General features: G+C 40.0%; 1 protein-coding gene across 1 annotated transcript; it reads right to left on the bottom strand.

Annotated features, from left to right (window-relative positions):
• Positions 1-2,160: 2,160 nt before the first annotated feature.
• On the bottom strand, positions 2,161-16,704 carry adm2a (adrenomedullin 2a). Its single transcript, XM_020647162.3, has 3 exons — positions 16,574-16,704; positions 15,948-16,244; positions 2,161-6,249 (listed from the first exon to the last, which is right to left on the bottom strand). Exons 2-3 carry the CDS (start codon positions 16,043-16,045, stop codon positions 5,832-5,834), a joined length of 516 nt encoding a protein of 171 aa, XP_020502818.1. The 5' UTR covers positions 16,046-16,244; positions 16,574-16,704; the 3' UTR covers positions 2,161-5,831.
• Between the last annotated feature and the right edge of the window lie 380 nt (positions 16,705-17,084).

Below are 17,084 nucleotides of genomic sequence, written 5' to 3'. Positions count from 1 at the left end.
GCAGATGAAATGCATCAATCATTTTGCTCCTGTTGACCAAACCCCCTCTCTGTCAGTCATTAACTCTGTGCAGTCATAAGACCTGTGCTGTCACATCCTGCCCTGATTGTACATTTCTCAATGTTTCATTCACATTGCCCTCATGCCTGCCATAACACTTGTTGGTTTTGTCGTGCAGGGACTTTAATGATTGACTTCTTCAGGGATTATTGGGTCAGAAAAGCTCGGTCAAGGACACAGAACCACGGACAGTAGAAATGATCGCACACTCACACACACACACACACACACACACACACACACACAAACTGAATAACATGAATCTTTTCAGACACTCCAGAGCATCATTTTATTGTGTCGTGTTGTTTTTATCAAGTGATGCTGAAGTAAATAAAGACAAAGCTTGTACACTGACTGCAGGAATTTACCAGTCACAACCAGTCACAACAAGCCAAATATGTATCTCATCCACAGATAAGATATGTTTCAATTGTAATTTACAGAGAACAAACATGGAAGAAATACAAATCACTTGACGAAGACTACAAGCATCTAGACATTAAATACACAATGAGAAGAAGAAAATGTACTTCATTAATCCCACATGGGGAAATTAAATTTTACTCTCTGTTGTTGAACATGCTACACTCAGGCTGAAATACACACATATGCACTAATGGAGAGATGTCAGAGTGAGGAGGCTCTCCACAGAAGGAGGTTTGGTGCCTTGCTTGAGGGAACCTCAGCAGTGCTCTGATAGTGAACTGGCACCTCTCTAGCTACCAGACCAATTTCCAGATTTGGCTCGCACCGGGACTTGAACCAGCGACCCTCAGGTTCCCAATACAAGGCCCTACAGACAGCAAAAAAACTTTCATTTATGTGTTGTGTCTGTTTTAAATTATAAAAAAAAAATCTCAGTAATAACATGACCGTTTAGAAATCACAACTAAATGCCTGTTAAAATGCTGTAATACTGTTTCTGCTTTACATTATGTATTTATTCTAATTTAATAATAATTGTTTTTTAATGGTTATACAGCTGCAGCCACAGAGCTCTTCAGCCTTCTGGTGTTTAAAATGTGACAATTAAAGTTTGGTGTCCCCTTTAACACATCTGAGCAGAAGGACTGTATTTTGAGGTATAGACAAGTAGATAAAGACAATATGATAACACTCAGTCTCTTGCAGGTTCAGAAGAATAATTCATATATGAACTTAGTAATGTTTAACCAATGAGGTGCTGACTTTAAAAAAAAAAACATGCATAATTGAGGACTAATTATAAATTATAAGTTATTTTTTTTAAATGTTAAAATGCCTGATCAGTAGGAATTTAACTTGAAATCGATCTGCCTGTGACTTAGTGGTTTTGTTGTGCACCCCATGTGCGGAGGCTATGGTCCTCGTTGCAGTGGCCGTAGGTTCGGGTCCGGCCTCGACCCTTTGCTGCATGTCATCCCATACGCTCTGCTCCCCCGGTGTTTTTCAGTGTCTCTTCAGCTGTCAAAAATGCCCAAAAAAATCAATCTGCCTCTGTGTTGATTTGTGATCTGCTAAATGGTCCGATAGCTTTAGGATTAATTGCTTGTCGATTTTAAATAAAGTAACCTGGTTGAAATGACTTGCTGATGCTGACTTGTAAGGGTGTCATGAGAGTGTTCAGGTAATATTTTAATTGAGTTCAGCAACATAGGAAAGCATGTTTTATGAGCAGAGCCCCAGCTCTGGTGCAGAGGAAACCCTGTAACTGTGTTGAGTCTTGCTTGGGAATTCACATTTAAGCTACACTGTGTTTGTCATAGTTATCAGTATTATAAATAATATGCAGTTTGTAGAGTTTTTATATACGTTTTGTAAGTATTTACCAAATGAAACAACGTGTTCTTTGACAGTACAAGAGAAAGTTAGAACTATGTTTCTGTGTATATATTACAGTAACTAACAGGATGTGTACCTTCTACTCTAATGTTCTGTACAAGTGTTGATGAGTTCATTGTTGTATGATTGTAAAAATACACTGGAAACATTAACCTAGCATTCTTCTTGGTCCTTTTTCATTGGTGGTTTTCTTCTTGCAGCTAAGCGACGTGTGTATAAAACCTTCCTGCACGCACACAAAGCTATGCTCATTAAATCACACTCCTTACTCCGTCATGCTACAGTATAGTTCTTTATTTTACAGAGAGAAGGACATTGTTAAACAGTAACATTTGAACTACAGTTAAGACTTCCTTTCCTACCATAAGGTCACGTTGAAGGAGAGATAAATAGTCTTTGGCGACACACAGATATGAACATACAAAGATAACTTAAATACATAACTTTACTTAAATAGTTTGGCTAAATATAAATATGTTTTTTTTATAGGTGCACACGTCGTTCACAATCGTCCACATGGAGTGCACCGACATCTTCAAAACACATCTCAAAAGCAACATTTACAAGAGGAGCCTCGTCAAACTTACACAACTTCATCACGAGGGGAACTCTCGACACAAGCGTTTGCATTAAAGTGCTTTCCTGTAATCCTAAAGGAGATCGTGCGACTGCATTGACTATCTCACAAAACTAACAGAAATATTTTCACACGCCGAGTCTGTCTGCTCTCATTCCTCTTTGCAAAGAGCGAGCCATGAAGACTCTGGCTGTTTCTACGGGGAGGTATTAGCGGTCGTGTTCACACAACTTTACGTGATACAACTTCTGAGAACACAAAAAAAAAACGTAGTGCGGGAGTCAGGCAGCACAATGGTCCAGAGAGCAGGTTAAACACAGCAGATACGTCTCCTGATAGGCTACGCACAGCAGCTCAAACACAGAATTAGCACAATTTGAAAAGTAGAAGAGATCCACCAGGGTTTTAGAGCGTTTCAAAAGTCTTTTAATGATCCGTCACGAGACATTGATTAGCTCCATTACAGCAGAGAGAATGGCATGTTTCACCTCAGCAAGCCTTTGAACAGATTAGGACTAAGGAATATTACCCTGTGACCTCCAGACCCTCCTAATGCTTACAGACACAAGAGAGTCCAGATTGTGGCTGAGAGACTAAATATAAGAAGAAACTGAATAAGACCCAAAGTAATACCAGATAAATATACAAGAATACATTTTCATAAGACGTAGACGTTTTTTTTCGTTTTGTCAAGTATTGCCAGGTATTTGGTGAGTTTAAACTAATGCGTCATGTGAAATTGCATGCACAATAACAAAGGCTAAAAACACTCATGTGACTGAACAAGTCATAATCAAAGCTGAACTGTGCACAAAATTCAGAAAGTGGGCCAACAGCTTGGCCTGATTTCCTACAATGAAATGCTCAACCACTCTTTTGCAAGCTACGCTCAGGCCAACAAATAGTAAAATCTTGGAATAGAAGAACAGAAGTATGTCAGTGATATGTAATATAATTGTGTTTCTCAACAAAAATGTACGTTTTATAGATGGGGCTGCATGTGTTTGGAAAGTATAAGGCCCGTCAAATTTTGAATTGCAGGGCTTGACCTCGGTTATTCTCGGCCTGTAATCCGCCCACCATTTCAGAGACGGACTAACTTAGAAAAAAGGAAATGTCAGGGCATGTATTTTTGATGGTGCTATTCTGTTCTGTGCACATTTATTTGAAATTGGGCACTCTAACACCTAACATTTTGGTCGCTGGGGTTTCTCATTAGAAACCCACAATGTAACAGCAGAGCTTTTAGCCGTCAGCTCAGGACTCATTTAAACCCCTTTAAACTAAATACATGTGAACAAAAAAGGTTCCTGAACAGACCTGTGTATAAACTATAATGTGTTGCCAATTATCCTTTTTCAAAACCCTTAATGTATTCTCTATCAGTGTATATTGCTATCCAACCTATCTCAAGACCATTTTCTTTTATTGGATGATTTGACATATTAGTGGATTCGCCAACATTAAAGGCTTTGTAATGACCTCCAATTGGTCAAAGAATGTGGGAAAATGATGCCCGGTAAAACATCATTTTGACTTGAGAATTTGAGAGGAGTATTGGGTTTCTTAAAATTATCTTAAAGAAAATTTCCCCAAACACATTCTACTTTCTTTTGCAGGCACTGTGCCATTCCCCCTTGGCTCTTCCTCTAGTTTTTCGTAATGCTTGTTATAAAAATCAAAAAACATATTACTTTGCATAGACAATAAACCAATGGTCTACTTTGCTTGATTGGTCCCATGCTATTGAGTATCCGCACTTTGTATTTATATTGTAGATGTAAGCAGAGTTTACTTTAAACCTTGAAGAGTGACTTCAAGCAAATGTCATAAACAAAAAAGCACTGAACAACAGCAACATTTCTTCACAGAACAAGAAATTCAAGTTAGACGAGGCTTTAAAAATAAAGAAAAAATATTTGTTTTCACTGATGCAACCAACCTCCAAGTATCTGAAAACTTAAAGATGTAACATTTCATTTTGTGAGTGTGGAAGCCACAGGCCTTACCCTTGATTTATTAATGTTGAATAGGTGGACCATGGAAGGCTCAGGAGCCCCCCTCCCCTGCTGTGAGAGTACATATGACTGAAGCGATAAGGTCGGGTTTATTAAACCACCACCAACCCTAAGTCCTGACTTGCGAGGGGAACTTATGAATCACGTGAAAGGGCTAATATTTCACACTTGACCTCTGGCAGGGAAAGCCAGAAGGGCAGCGACAGAGCCCAGATCCATGGCTCTCAGGTTCTCTTTGCGACCTGCTGTGTTGGCTGATGGGCCAATATAATGCAACACCGAAAGTGTTCCTTTGGGAAGTCAGTTTCTGTTCAGATTCCTTTTAGGGCCCTGGATGCTGACCCTCTTCCTTTTCATTTTTAGTTGGTGTGGTTAAGTCCTGACCCCAGAATGCACTTAAACTCGGGTGTAACCAAAGTGCTGTGGCTGGTTCTGACTGTAAACTTTGGTCCTGAAAAAAAAAGTCCTACTGAGTGATGAATTCCTGGTCCTACTGTAACTTTTTGGGATATTCCAAGGATTTCAGTGTTCAGATTGAACTTGCATGTGGAGTTGGGTACGACCTGGGAGTTCCAAGGCTGTCAATGAAGAGGGGCTCAACAAGAAGAGGTAAAAGAGTTCATTGGGTCATTTACCAGGTCTTTGGGAATACATTGGTTTTGACAGGGCTGGTCTGAGTGCAGAGTGAAATCCACATTAGGGGCTTAAGTGTTTGATAAATGAGCCGCGGGATAACCATCAATGGGGAGGTCAGTTGGCAGACAGGGCCAGGCCATTGGATGGTGTTGAGGACAAGCCTTCACTCTTACATTAACAGGATTAAGACGTCAAATGGAGGCCGTTTGGTTTCTTTTAGGAGTTCAGAGGGGAGAACTAGAAAAGACTGACATGACTTCCTTCAAAAGGCAAACGTTCTCAGCGTGGATAGAAAACTCCAATTTATCCTGAATTTGAATCTTCATGATTCTAAAAAGATATCCTTGAAAGGCAAGCGTTATAGGCTTTTGGGTATCAAGGTAGAGTCAGCCAGTCATTATTTGGAATTCATACCATACTATGTAAGATGTTGACATAGCTTTCCTCATAAGGCAGGTATTCTCAGGGTCAATGGCATACTCAAATATGTGCTTTTAAAGACGATTCAGTCAGTCATAATCTTTAACTTCAGTCTCCAAATCCATCAGTCGGCACAAAAAGCCAAAGAGACACATTTATGAGATTATAATTGTCATTTTGAAATAGATAAACAAATGGACTACATCAAACTCTAATGCAAAAACTAATAGTAATACGTTAAGAGATAAATAAATGAAAATATAGATAGACTTGCTATGGGTGTTTCAAATTGCCAAAACTCATCCATAACTATGGGGGCTCCTGGGGTTGATGGGGGACGAGTCTTCTCTGCCGCTCTGACCAATGAGCTGATAGAGTCGGTGGCTGAGGTTCTGCACTTGGCATGTTCCCAGGACACATCCCACTCTCATTAACTGGGCATGCTGGGGGTAGTGGTGACTGTTTCGTGATCCCGAATGGGTGTGGCGCCGAGCCCTGAGGGCCCTACGTTCAATTTTTGAAGAGTCAGCTGGTCTTGCCCATGCCAGGTTTGGTGAGGGTGGTCTTGCTCCTGAAGCAGGCTTCTGTGTCGGTAAACCAGGCATCCATTTTGGGGATTTGCTAGGTGCTTCGGAGGGGGCGACACTGGTAGTCTGGATTTCTGACGCTGAGGCCTCGTCCTCGCTCTGGTCGAAGAGCTTGTTGAGGAGGTCCAACCTAAAGAAGTAAAGGAGAGACCAGGTGAAAATTTGTCCTCTGTGTGTATATTAGTCAATCAGTAATACAAATGACCTTTAGCCATGCATATACCTGCCAACACGTCACTATAGCAACTCATTTCAGAAGTGTACAGGTAATTATGCAGAAATCAGATTAGCTGTACAAAGCAGCTTTGATAAACAAACTATTTTTGCCTGCTGTCTGAACACAGCGAGGCACTCTGAACAAAACCATACATGTGGACACTGTGTGCTTAGTCTCTTAATGCCAGACATAAAAGTTAATGGCTTTACACATCTTGACTAAGAAACCATGTGCATGTACGCAATCAAAACCTTCTCCATACTGCATTTATGGCCAGCTGGGTTTCAGCAGCACTATGGTAGATTTAGACCAGCCAGCAATGTCTCAAAAGTACTTAAGGGCTCCAGAGGAGTCCGATTATTTTGGTTATTTCCCTAAATGTTTTTTCGTTGACACAGATATTTGGAGCTGTGTTCAAAATTGCTCAAATATCACTTGCAGTGCTTGGACACTAAAAATATTTCATTTACATACTGTACATATAATCTCAAAAAATGAAATCCCATGAAAACAAAGCTTCAACAATCACTGAGTTCTACCACTGACATAGTTGGTTAGATACCTTGTGTTGATGTGTGACTTTGGTGTTTGAAATGGATTTGTCGGAAATACACAATTTTCTTTGATTTGGTGCATTTGCCACGGAAGTCTTTGTTGCGGGCATGACAGCCCTGTTTGCTATTAATTAGTAATATATATAATTAGTAATTCTATTCTATTCTATTCTATTAAGGCAACCTACTGTAGTAATCCCAGACCTTTTTTGTACCTGTTTGTCCCTTAGACCCTAAAATGAATACAAATATGAGTCTTGGTTAAAAAAATATTTCAGTAGTTTGGGTGTAAACTGGGTTTTGGAAACTGCACATTGAACTAAATGTCCTGTTGAGATGGGTCAGGTTCTGCGGTGCAGTGGACCAAAGACGGGTGTTCAGCAAACACAGTGCCGACCATCTTGCCATCTGTTTATTGTTTGAGGAAGACAGTCGATTCTCACAGCTCGACCCTGCAGCTCTTCCCTGAACCATCACTTCTGTGTTTGTACAGCAGCACGGTGTGGCTCACGTCCCTGAGTGTTTTCCCATCACCATGGCTCAATGTCAAGGAGAAGCAAACAGAAAAGTGCTGATGTACCTTGAGGCAAGTGGATAAATTGGATCAAATAACATTCTGTCATGTTAGCTTTGTGGCAAGTGCAGAGACTAAAGTCCTCCAAGCGGGTTGCTCGGGTTTGAATACGACTAGTGGCTCCTTTTCAGCATGTTATCCATCTCTCTCTCTCTCTCTCTCCCCAATTTCTGACTCTATCCACTGTCCTGTCTCTACATAAATGCTTAAAAAGCCAAAAAATAAACCTCTTAAAAAAAGACTAAATTCTAGCTTTAACATCCCCTTTCAGGAGAAATACATCTGTTGTTGGGTCTTCTGAGTCTTTGGAAAAAATCTTCCACTACATCAGCTTGGCACTATTTTTTCCATTTTCCTGAAGGGAGAAGCCACAGTGTATTTAATTATAAACACATGTTCCACTTGTGAAGTGCTGACTTGTGTTATATCATTTGAACCTCAGTCTTTTACTTATGATGAGAGCGAGGTTGCTATGTGAGACATCAATGCAGCAGGCTTTTTTCAGAAAGCCTGTTCTTTGGTGGGTTTGGGATTCCTCTGTGAAATGTGAAGCTTTGGGTTTGTTTCAAACCAGTTCTGCAGCTGCTGGCTCTTTGCAGGCAGGTCCGGTAGCCTGTAAATGACCCGCTGTGCAACAGTGGCTGAATAAATAGTTGCATAACGCCTGACCATAGACAGAGGCCAGCGCTTTTTCCAGGACAGGCTCATTGTGCCGTGATGCCACATCACCATGTTACACCCACCTGGGCTGCAGTCAGATTTGGCTGCACAGTTCATGACTCACATGGCAGCAGTATCAAACTGTTGTCTTTTTTTGCATCTGTATGCAACACCCACAAGCAAAATAACCAAATGGCTCGCTGTGAACACAGTCTGGTTTTAACATGATCCAAAATATGATCTAAAAAAAGTCAGAATCAAACAATATGAACATTTATTTAGATACCCGGCAATTTAAAAATAGATGGTCTAGGCTTCCAATAGTAGGTTAGTTCTTGTTTTACCTTTTCAAGCAAACTCCTGCACACTGTCTAAATTGCACAAATATGTTGTCGACCTATTGGTGTAATTTGGAAAACATTTTTTAAGGTTTTGCTTGCAATTGTTTTATGTATTCATTCCTCTTTTTAGCAAGTGTGTTATGATATAGAAGTAGCTTTTTAAAACTTCTGTACTTTTCGATACTATCATTAAAATAATGTAGATTGTACGTTTGTATTCTAATCTATTTGGACTTTATCTATTTAACACAGAATTGTAATTGATAGTATTAATTTTTTGTAACTTGTAACTTGGAGCTCAACATTTTATAACAAGAGCAAAAGAAACCCATCCTTTTCATCCTCTTAGCGAGATTAGTCCAGAAGACAACCCTAGAGTTTAAAGTCACCCTTGTTATCCGCCAGTACTAAATACATAGTACATATACTGGATTTTAAAAAAGTGTTCCCGGCAACTGAGACTGTATTTGGCTTTAAGACTACCTTTTTAAAGTTTGGCACTTTGGCTGTTGCCATCTTGGCATTTTGGATCCAATGCACATTCCTACGCCTCTATCCTGTTTGAGAGGTTGTCTTGGAACCTACTGGTCAACCACAATGAGACTTCAAACTAGCGTCTGAAACCATTAACTCTTTAGAAAAATGGTAAGGTAACAGAGGTTACAACTGAAGAGAGAAGTAGGATCATTCTCTGGAAGACTTCTATACGCTCATACTTCTTTGGAAAAACTGCAGGTTTAGGATTTATCTGGCTACTAAGAGGCTGTCTACTTTAATACCAGCCTATGATGACATAGATATCCTTTAGTTGGTCATAGAGTATGAATTATGACAACAGGTTAATTCCCACACCAGAAATACTAAGCTTTTTGGCCTCAGAGGTTCTGAAACCCCCGGTGGAGTTGCCCCCTTTGTCGAGTCAGTAATCTATCTTGGTTTATACAGTATAGGGGATTAAGTTGTAAACCCTATAAAGAACAAACTGTAACGTAAAACAAGCTGTACCTTGGCTGTCCATGACACCAATGCTTTGACTTCCCTGTGCCTACCTGGCTCGAGTGTCATTCAATCTTTAAGAGATGATGCTTCGTTTACCATAAAACACTGCACAACAAACTATAACATTTCTTCCATCTTCACAAAGGACTTTTTCATTGAATGATGGCATCTTGTGAATTCCACAGTGCCAGAAAACAACTGGATAGTAACTGAAAGTCTTAGAAACGAGAATCACAACATTTTCTACATAAAAGGTTCAATGGGTTTGTGCCTTTTTTGTTTATCAAGGTTTCCAATGCAAAGTTCTTCTTTCGTATCTCAAGTGAAGCTTTTTCCCTTCAATTAAGTTCACACATGTCACATTCTAAGAACAGCATTTCTCTAAGAGCACACTGCCGAACTGAAATGTCATTTTTTATGACAATGCCTGTCTGAAGAATTTGCAATGGATCGTTGAGCGAAAGGCCAAACCGTGAGTCAGCATGCCCAGAAGCAGCTCCAGTTACATCCTGTCTGAAAAGACTTTTAGGTTTCTTGCAGAAGTTTAAAGGATGATGCAGAAGAGAACTTATTCACTCAGTCACGTTTGATCCCACAAAAGAGGCTAATTTGGCTTTTAGCGTTGTGATCCTAAAACTCAACAGGAATGGAAATCTCCACAGCTGGCAGCCGATCAAAGATGTCCGAGCTACTTTGTCTTTCATTGTTGAGCTGACTGGGATTTGACACCTTGCATGGTCTAAGCTTAAGCTTTGAACTAAAATTCCTGATAATTGAAGATGATTTTTCTGGTTTCATAGTTTGGAAAATGTCGGATCCCTTTCACGCTTCCTTGTTTGTTTGTTTTTTCTCACCACATTGACCAAAGCATGAGCGGCCCTTGTACTTGTAAGCCCTTGGAAAGTTTCAGAACTTATTGGATTGGATTACCAAAGCCTTTTAACGACCCAACAAGTACTACTCTCTCCACACTCCCGACCCTAACCTGCAGAGGGCGAACCCAATCGTAGGTACTATTTTTGCTGATACACTACCTGATTATCAGCAAGGCCAAAGCTAGCTTACCTAGGCAGCCTTAATTAGCAGTAAAAATGGCACATAGATTTGTAATCCCCCTCTAGGTAACAGTAGAGAGATTGTTGTGAACAGGAAGCTGGACGAAAATAGAAAGGAAAGGTGATTTATTCAACACAAAACACTGGTCCCAATTGTTTGCGGGCATCTCCGATTTCATAACCTCCTCAGTGGGATGTGAGTTTCTTTATGCAAGCAATACCGGACATGCTTACTGTACTGCAGCTAGTAAATTGTATATAAAGGATGCCAATAGAAAACTATGCGTCTGCTCTTAAACCACATCAATGCAAGCGAGTAGACAAAATATTTCCAGTCCAACAACAGATGAAATAAGGTTTCTTTTTTCCTTAGGGGCTGTCTTTGTTTCACTGAAGCTTTTATGTGTCACATCTCCCACTATAAGGCATTATTTTTATATACATGTATACTGAGGGAGAGACAGTAAAATACTGTATTTTTATAAACTGCATCCAGATTGATGTGGCTTTCTGTGCAAAGTGGAAACTTGCTCTTTATGGATGTGGAGGATGGGATTTAGGTCTTAGCCATTAATCCACAGAGGAATTCTCTGCCTGCTTGGTACAGTAGCAGCTCCTCCTCGCCCTCCTCAGCTTCAGCCTTGGTATGATCAGATTGACCGCTAACGAGCTATACCAATGTTTACACTCACTGTACATATATCTCTGAGCAGCCCAAAGCCACATTTCCTGTTTACAATATGCAACAAATTTAAAAAAGTTATACAGAGAGAGACCTCTCTTAAAATGATTTAATGCAGAGGAAATCCTAGTTCAAAATCATTCTGCAAGTGCTTCTCTGAGAATGTACACGCGATCAAGAGTGGGAGAGTAATGTTCTTGTTGTTCTTGATAAGACGAAAACATGTCAGAATATAGATAGCGAATCACGAGCACGGATCTAAAGGTTACTGCATGTGCCAAGTGGCTGAACAAACATCAACAAGTCAGGAAGCCGCCCTGCGTGAGGTGGATTCAGTCTGTTTTTCAGGTAAATATCATGATAAGAGCGTCTGACGTTAGAGGCCCACGCAGTTCAAATCCAGGCTTACAACAGCAGGTTAATGTATAACTGATTATTTTCGGGGAAAAACATGACTTGATTTGACCTTGAAATAGTTGGACCACGCTTGTCCTTACATCAACATCCAGTGACTTGTCATGTCATCGTACCCTGATCCAGACCGAGCGGAGGCCCAGTTGGTCAATGCAACAAAAGCTTGACCACAAACAGGCTTTACATGTCTTTCGTCTCGAAGCAATGAGTCGTTTCCACTTCTGGAATCTGTATTGTAAAGCCAGCTTATTTGCTAAAGCCATATTTAACTTGTTGTTTGGCTGCGGACCCCGGCTATTTTTCCCTTACAACAAACAAACCACAAGACGTTATGTAAAAGGGACAATGAAGGGTATGCATTGCATGTGATCCCCAAGAACATGCAATTTCTCCTTGTTTGGAAAGCACCCCCGTCAGCCATTTTTACAGCGTCTGAGCGGGATTTTGCCGTGTCCTTATCAGGACACTTCAGGACAACATGGACACAAATACAGAACAGAGAGGGAATGACAGACAACAGAGCTCAGACAGGGACAAAAAATGTAAAGTAGTCATGTATATTATCAAGCTGTCAGCATCTGATGGAAGCAGAACAGGATGTACTGTATAGAGTTAAGAGCAGAGTTAACCGTACTAATAAAAGTCAGATGAGACTTTTATGAGTGATGAAGGAAATACGGCTCGTTGGGAAAAGTGAAGAAAGGAGGAAACTCTCATACTGTGTCGTCAGAGTCAAATATATTCGTAAAGACTGAGATCAGCTACAGTGGGTAAAGGTCTGTAGTAAATGTCATGACCCAAACCAGAGGCCCTCGGGGAGTTTACCTACATGCTCAACAATCCTGTAATATCTGGAAAGAAGCGGCTTCAGGCACATCTTTTTTTTTTTACCAGAATCCCACTGTGACATCACAAGGAGAGCAAATTTGAAACAGAGCATTTTTCTCTGTGTTGTAAGACTTATACAGACCACAAACAAAGGACTGGATGGGTTTATTTCACATTTGGGTCAGTACACACTCAGGTTACCCAAATATGAAAAACACTGTAAAAGTGAATTTTTCATAATATGTCCCCTTTAAATAATGACGTCTCTTCAGTCATATTTTAACCCAAAGCTGCAGTGAGAGAAAGACAGAGAGCAGAGGCAGGTAATGGTGATCACAATGACTTTAGAGTCACTCAGAGCATTTTCAGTGTAGATTACTTTTTTAAGTGTCAAAGCAAAAGGACAGTAAAGACAAGCTCATGAAATGTGAAAGTGATAGAGGCTGGGTAGTTCTTCATGTTGTTGGAGTGCTGAGATACAGACATGCTAACAAACTGCTGCACGCTCCTCTGACACAGAGATCTAAAAACCACAGACGTGACTCATTCTAATAACGCTAACACTTTCACACAGTGAGGAATGATGGGGGATTAATCTGCAGGGCTGGGCAGGTTTTAGCGTAGGAGGACGGGAGCCACACGATCACTGAGCTGCTGCCAAGTTTGGTCATAGGTTAGATTACTGCGACAGGTCTTCACCATTTGAACACACAGATGCAGGAGATGAAAAATCAACTCTTGCATCACACTGTAACACAGGACCTATCGGCACAGCCCAAGCAGAGGGTAGATGATATTTCAGGAGACAGGAGTGTTGTTTTTACTTTCTCTTTTTCCTTTTTTCTGTTGAACTGAAGACAGAAAGGGATGCAAACATGTATTTCCCTGCACCGCAGCTAATAATTCCCAGTGTCCCATTTTACAAGTTTCTCTCACAAATTGCAGATATGTTTGAGCGGCTAAATCTCAATGCATGGCAGTGCATGGTCTGATGTTTCTTATTAGTAAGACCTGTCATTATGAGTGAGAGAGGGAATGATCACATGAAGGAGCTTGCTTTTGCAGATTTGGTCAAATGGGCCCCTGCTTAAAATCAACTTTCTTCAATCAATTGTTTGTGCATGCAAACCTTCCCTCTCTTTTCCTCAAATTATTTTCATCCTCTTTGGTGTCCATTATCTCAAAGAGGTAAAAAAAAAAAAAGCCTTTGCTCTGAACTTGAAGATGCAGCTGGACAAGATAAGTTGTCAAAAATGGTCATGATTTTACTTCCCGGGCCCCACTTTGTGTTCCTAAGTCTTCCTATCTTCCAGTGATCTCACTGATCCAGCAGCTGTGGATCCAAACGCCACCAGAAGAGGGCGCCCACACACCAACTCATCCAAATTCCTCACTGCTCCTTAACAATGAAATACTACACACATATTGCATCGCCAGCAACCCTCCAGCACACACATCACAGCTGAATAACTGTCACTGTACAGTGTGCGTGTGTGTGTGTGTGTGTGTGTGTGTGTGTGTGTGTGTGTGTGTGTGTGTGTAACTGTTAGTAATCAAACTGGTTGTTGTGCAGTTACCTCATAATTTAATTAGAGATTTGTGAGTAAAACCTCTAACACCTAAGGTGTGGAAAAGTACAAGTTGCCACTCTTAACAAGAGCCTTTACAATGAGACCATGCTGGTATTTCTTGCTGTGCTATTCACGAGGGACAAACTGGTTTTCCCACCTCGGGAATTACAGTTTTCCACACAGACTCACAGGGAGATTAAACAAAAACGAGACCTCCAGAAATAGTAACTCGTGACCGGTGTTTGGTTTCGAGAGGAGGAATAAAGAGAGAAAGAAATGACGGAATAGCCGATTGTGTTTACAAAGTTAAGTAAATAGTAGTTGAATTGTTCAGAGGGCAAACTGTGTGATGCAATTAATCTGATTTATGACATAGTCTACACATACTGGAAAAGTACAAGTACAGTATGCGTCAAATTGACTGATCTCTCTGATTTCACACTTTTATTCCCAATGTAGCTAAATAATCTGCATGACCTCATGATGAGCTTTAAACTTTAACCTACTTTACAAGTCTTAGGAAATAAAGCTACAACAACTTCTAACTCTTACAAACATTGTTAAGATATGTTATTAAAAACTAGAATCGTAAAACAGGGTCTTTGTAGCCTTTTTTAAAGTTATCTAAAAGGTTTTAAAAAGCAATGTTCACACTGTCCCTTTCCCACAGCTGGCCTACTCTGCAGCGAGAATCTTCTCAAGGAGAGATAAAGTCATTGTATCATGAAAGAGCCTTTGACCTTGCAGTTAACACTATCGTTTTGACAGAACAATACAGCACTTTCACTTCTTTTACACACAGTACACACTGCTGGGATTTTATTGCACAGGCTACGTGCTAAAACGAATCAACCTTAGCTAACTGGCTGAATAAAAACTAAACATGTGACTTTAAATGATATGCTAGAGAAGTAGTTATAAATTAAGGAAGGATAATGTCAAATTAGTTTTATTTTATACTAATGGGGTATTTAAACAAAGCAAAAGCTCAGTTATGAAGTAAATACATTTAGAGAAACTGGTTCCCTTGAGGCAGGGGGCAAATAATTAAGCTAACGAATGTTTTCTAGCTAACGTGAACTGGCATTAGCGCTTTTAAAAGTGTTTTATTACAGTTTTAGGAAGCATAAAGTCATTATCTGTGAATTGCAACAATGCAAAAATTCAATTCAAAGTTAAGTAGTTAAAGTTAAATTAGTCCACTTATGACAAAAGGATAATTAAGATAACAAAGGTTTTGCAGCTAACATGACCTGACATATCTTATTTTGTGGCGAACATGAAAAGTTCAAGATAGTTTTTGAGGGCATAAAGTCATTTTTTGTGTGCATTCACAACAGCTGTGTATATTAATTAAGAAAAAGCTAATTTAAGGTAAATAAATCTTCAGGAATTAGTCCCCTAGAACCTGGAACAAAGGATTAATCAGCTAACGAAAGTAATTTTTTAGCAGACTTTCAGGTGCACTGTGGAGTTTTGGTAGAGCAATGGAGAAGTGTACAGATTCTGTGGTATATTCATAACTCTATACCCAAACTGTCCCCCAAGGAAATTTGGTCCCTTGAACTGTTTAAAGATAAAATGTTATGTGAGAAGTTGTGGTGGGGGGCCGCAGCAGTGTAAGCGTTTCACTTCTCCAACTTTCAAATTTCACCACCAAATCTACATAGTGCACCTTTAATGTCATATAAAGAGATGTAGGCTATAACACGTCCTTTGAACTTAATTGCGCTAATTGTACTTATGGACATTAAAACATGTTTGTAAACCCTAAAATGCCAGACAATATAAGCACTGGTAGAACCCGGTGGCGTAAGGATATTTTAAATAAACTGTAATGCGGCTTCACTGGCGTTTTTACGTTATTTTAAGAATGCGGTTCAGCCAATAAGAATCAAGAAGCAGTTCATTAGTTTATGAACTCATGTCCTACCTGTCGGTGTCGGGACGCTCCTGCGCCGGCAGAGCCAGCAGCTGCTGGAGGGAAACCAGGCTGATGCAATACACAGTAAGCGGGAGAAAGCACCGCATCTCCGGGCCAACGTCCACTTTACACCCTCTCCGGGAAGGAGGGGGCGACCACACGGACCGGCCGAAGTTTAAATCCCAAGAGTGGGAAAAAAAAAGAAATAAAAAATAGAGAGGTGGAAAAAATGCTAAATGTTCCCAAGAGGTTGATGCCGGGTTCAGATATCCAAGCTTTAAAACAGTTGAGATTGATGATGAAAACCTTTTTTTTTTTTTTTTTTGGGGGGGGGGGGGGGGGGGAGAGAGCACAAGTGATAAAAATCAATTAAACCTGTTGCTCAAAGAAATAAAGAAAAAAGTAGCAGAGAGAGTAAAATAACAGCTAAATACATCAAGTTCATCAAGTCAGACACTTTTTTAACACTTTCTGAAATAAAAGAAAATCCACATTATTCTTCCTCAAAACCACTACTTATAAACCTCTACCTCAGACTTGACTGAAAATGTCCAGAACCTCAACATAGAATGCACATACTTATTGCATTTGTTTTAAATATATTTACTCATTAGATATGTTAAGATAAGTCTTACCTTCTTGGTATTCACAGCTCAGACTTTGGATTTAGTGTTGAGGGTTTTTCTTTTCTTCCTCTTCCAATGAATCCAAACGTGTTGGTCAAGATCAAGTTCTCCAGTGTGAAGCTGAGTGCCTGCTGACATTGAGGGTTTAAATACTGAGTGGGAGGAGTTCAGTGACTGAACCGGCACGGTGGGCAATATCAGAGGGAAAGGTGCTGTAAAACCATTATCTCCAAATGATCAGAAGACATCCTGTATTACTATAACTGGAACTACTGTGGGAGGCTGTGACGTGGGTTTATTGCCACTATAAAGGCTTTACCAAAAACATCATAAATAAGGACTTTATTATTTCTTTGATCTATAAATAAAGTTAATCACAGGGTACGATTCATAAATTGTATCATTGAGCAGAAACATAATGATAGGTCTGATACAGCTTTTTAAAAATTAATGTTGTGTAAACAGGAGCCCAATACAAAACCGTTAATCTGCTATACGTGTTGTATGTTGTTATTGGTTA

The sequence above is a fragment of the Labrus bergylta genome, chromosome 23 (genome assembly GCF_963930695.1).
Source record: "Labrus bergylta chromosome 23, fLabBer1.1, whole genome shotgun sequence".
Taxonomy (NCBI): Eukaryota; Metazoa; Chordata; class Actinopteri; order Labriformes; family Labridae; genus Labrus; species Labrus bergylta.
This window is presented reverse-complemented; position numbering and strand designations above follow the sequence as displayed.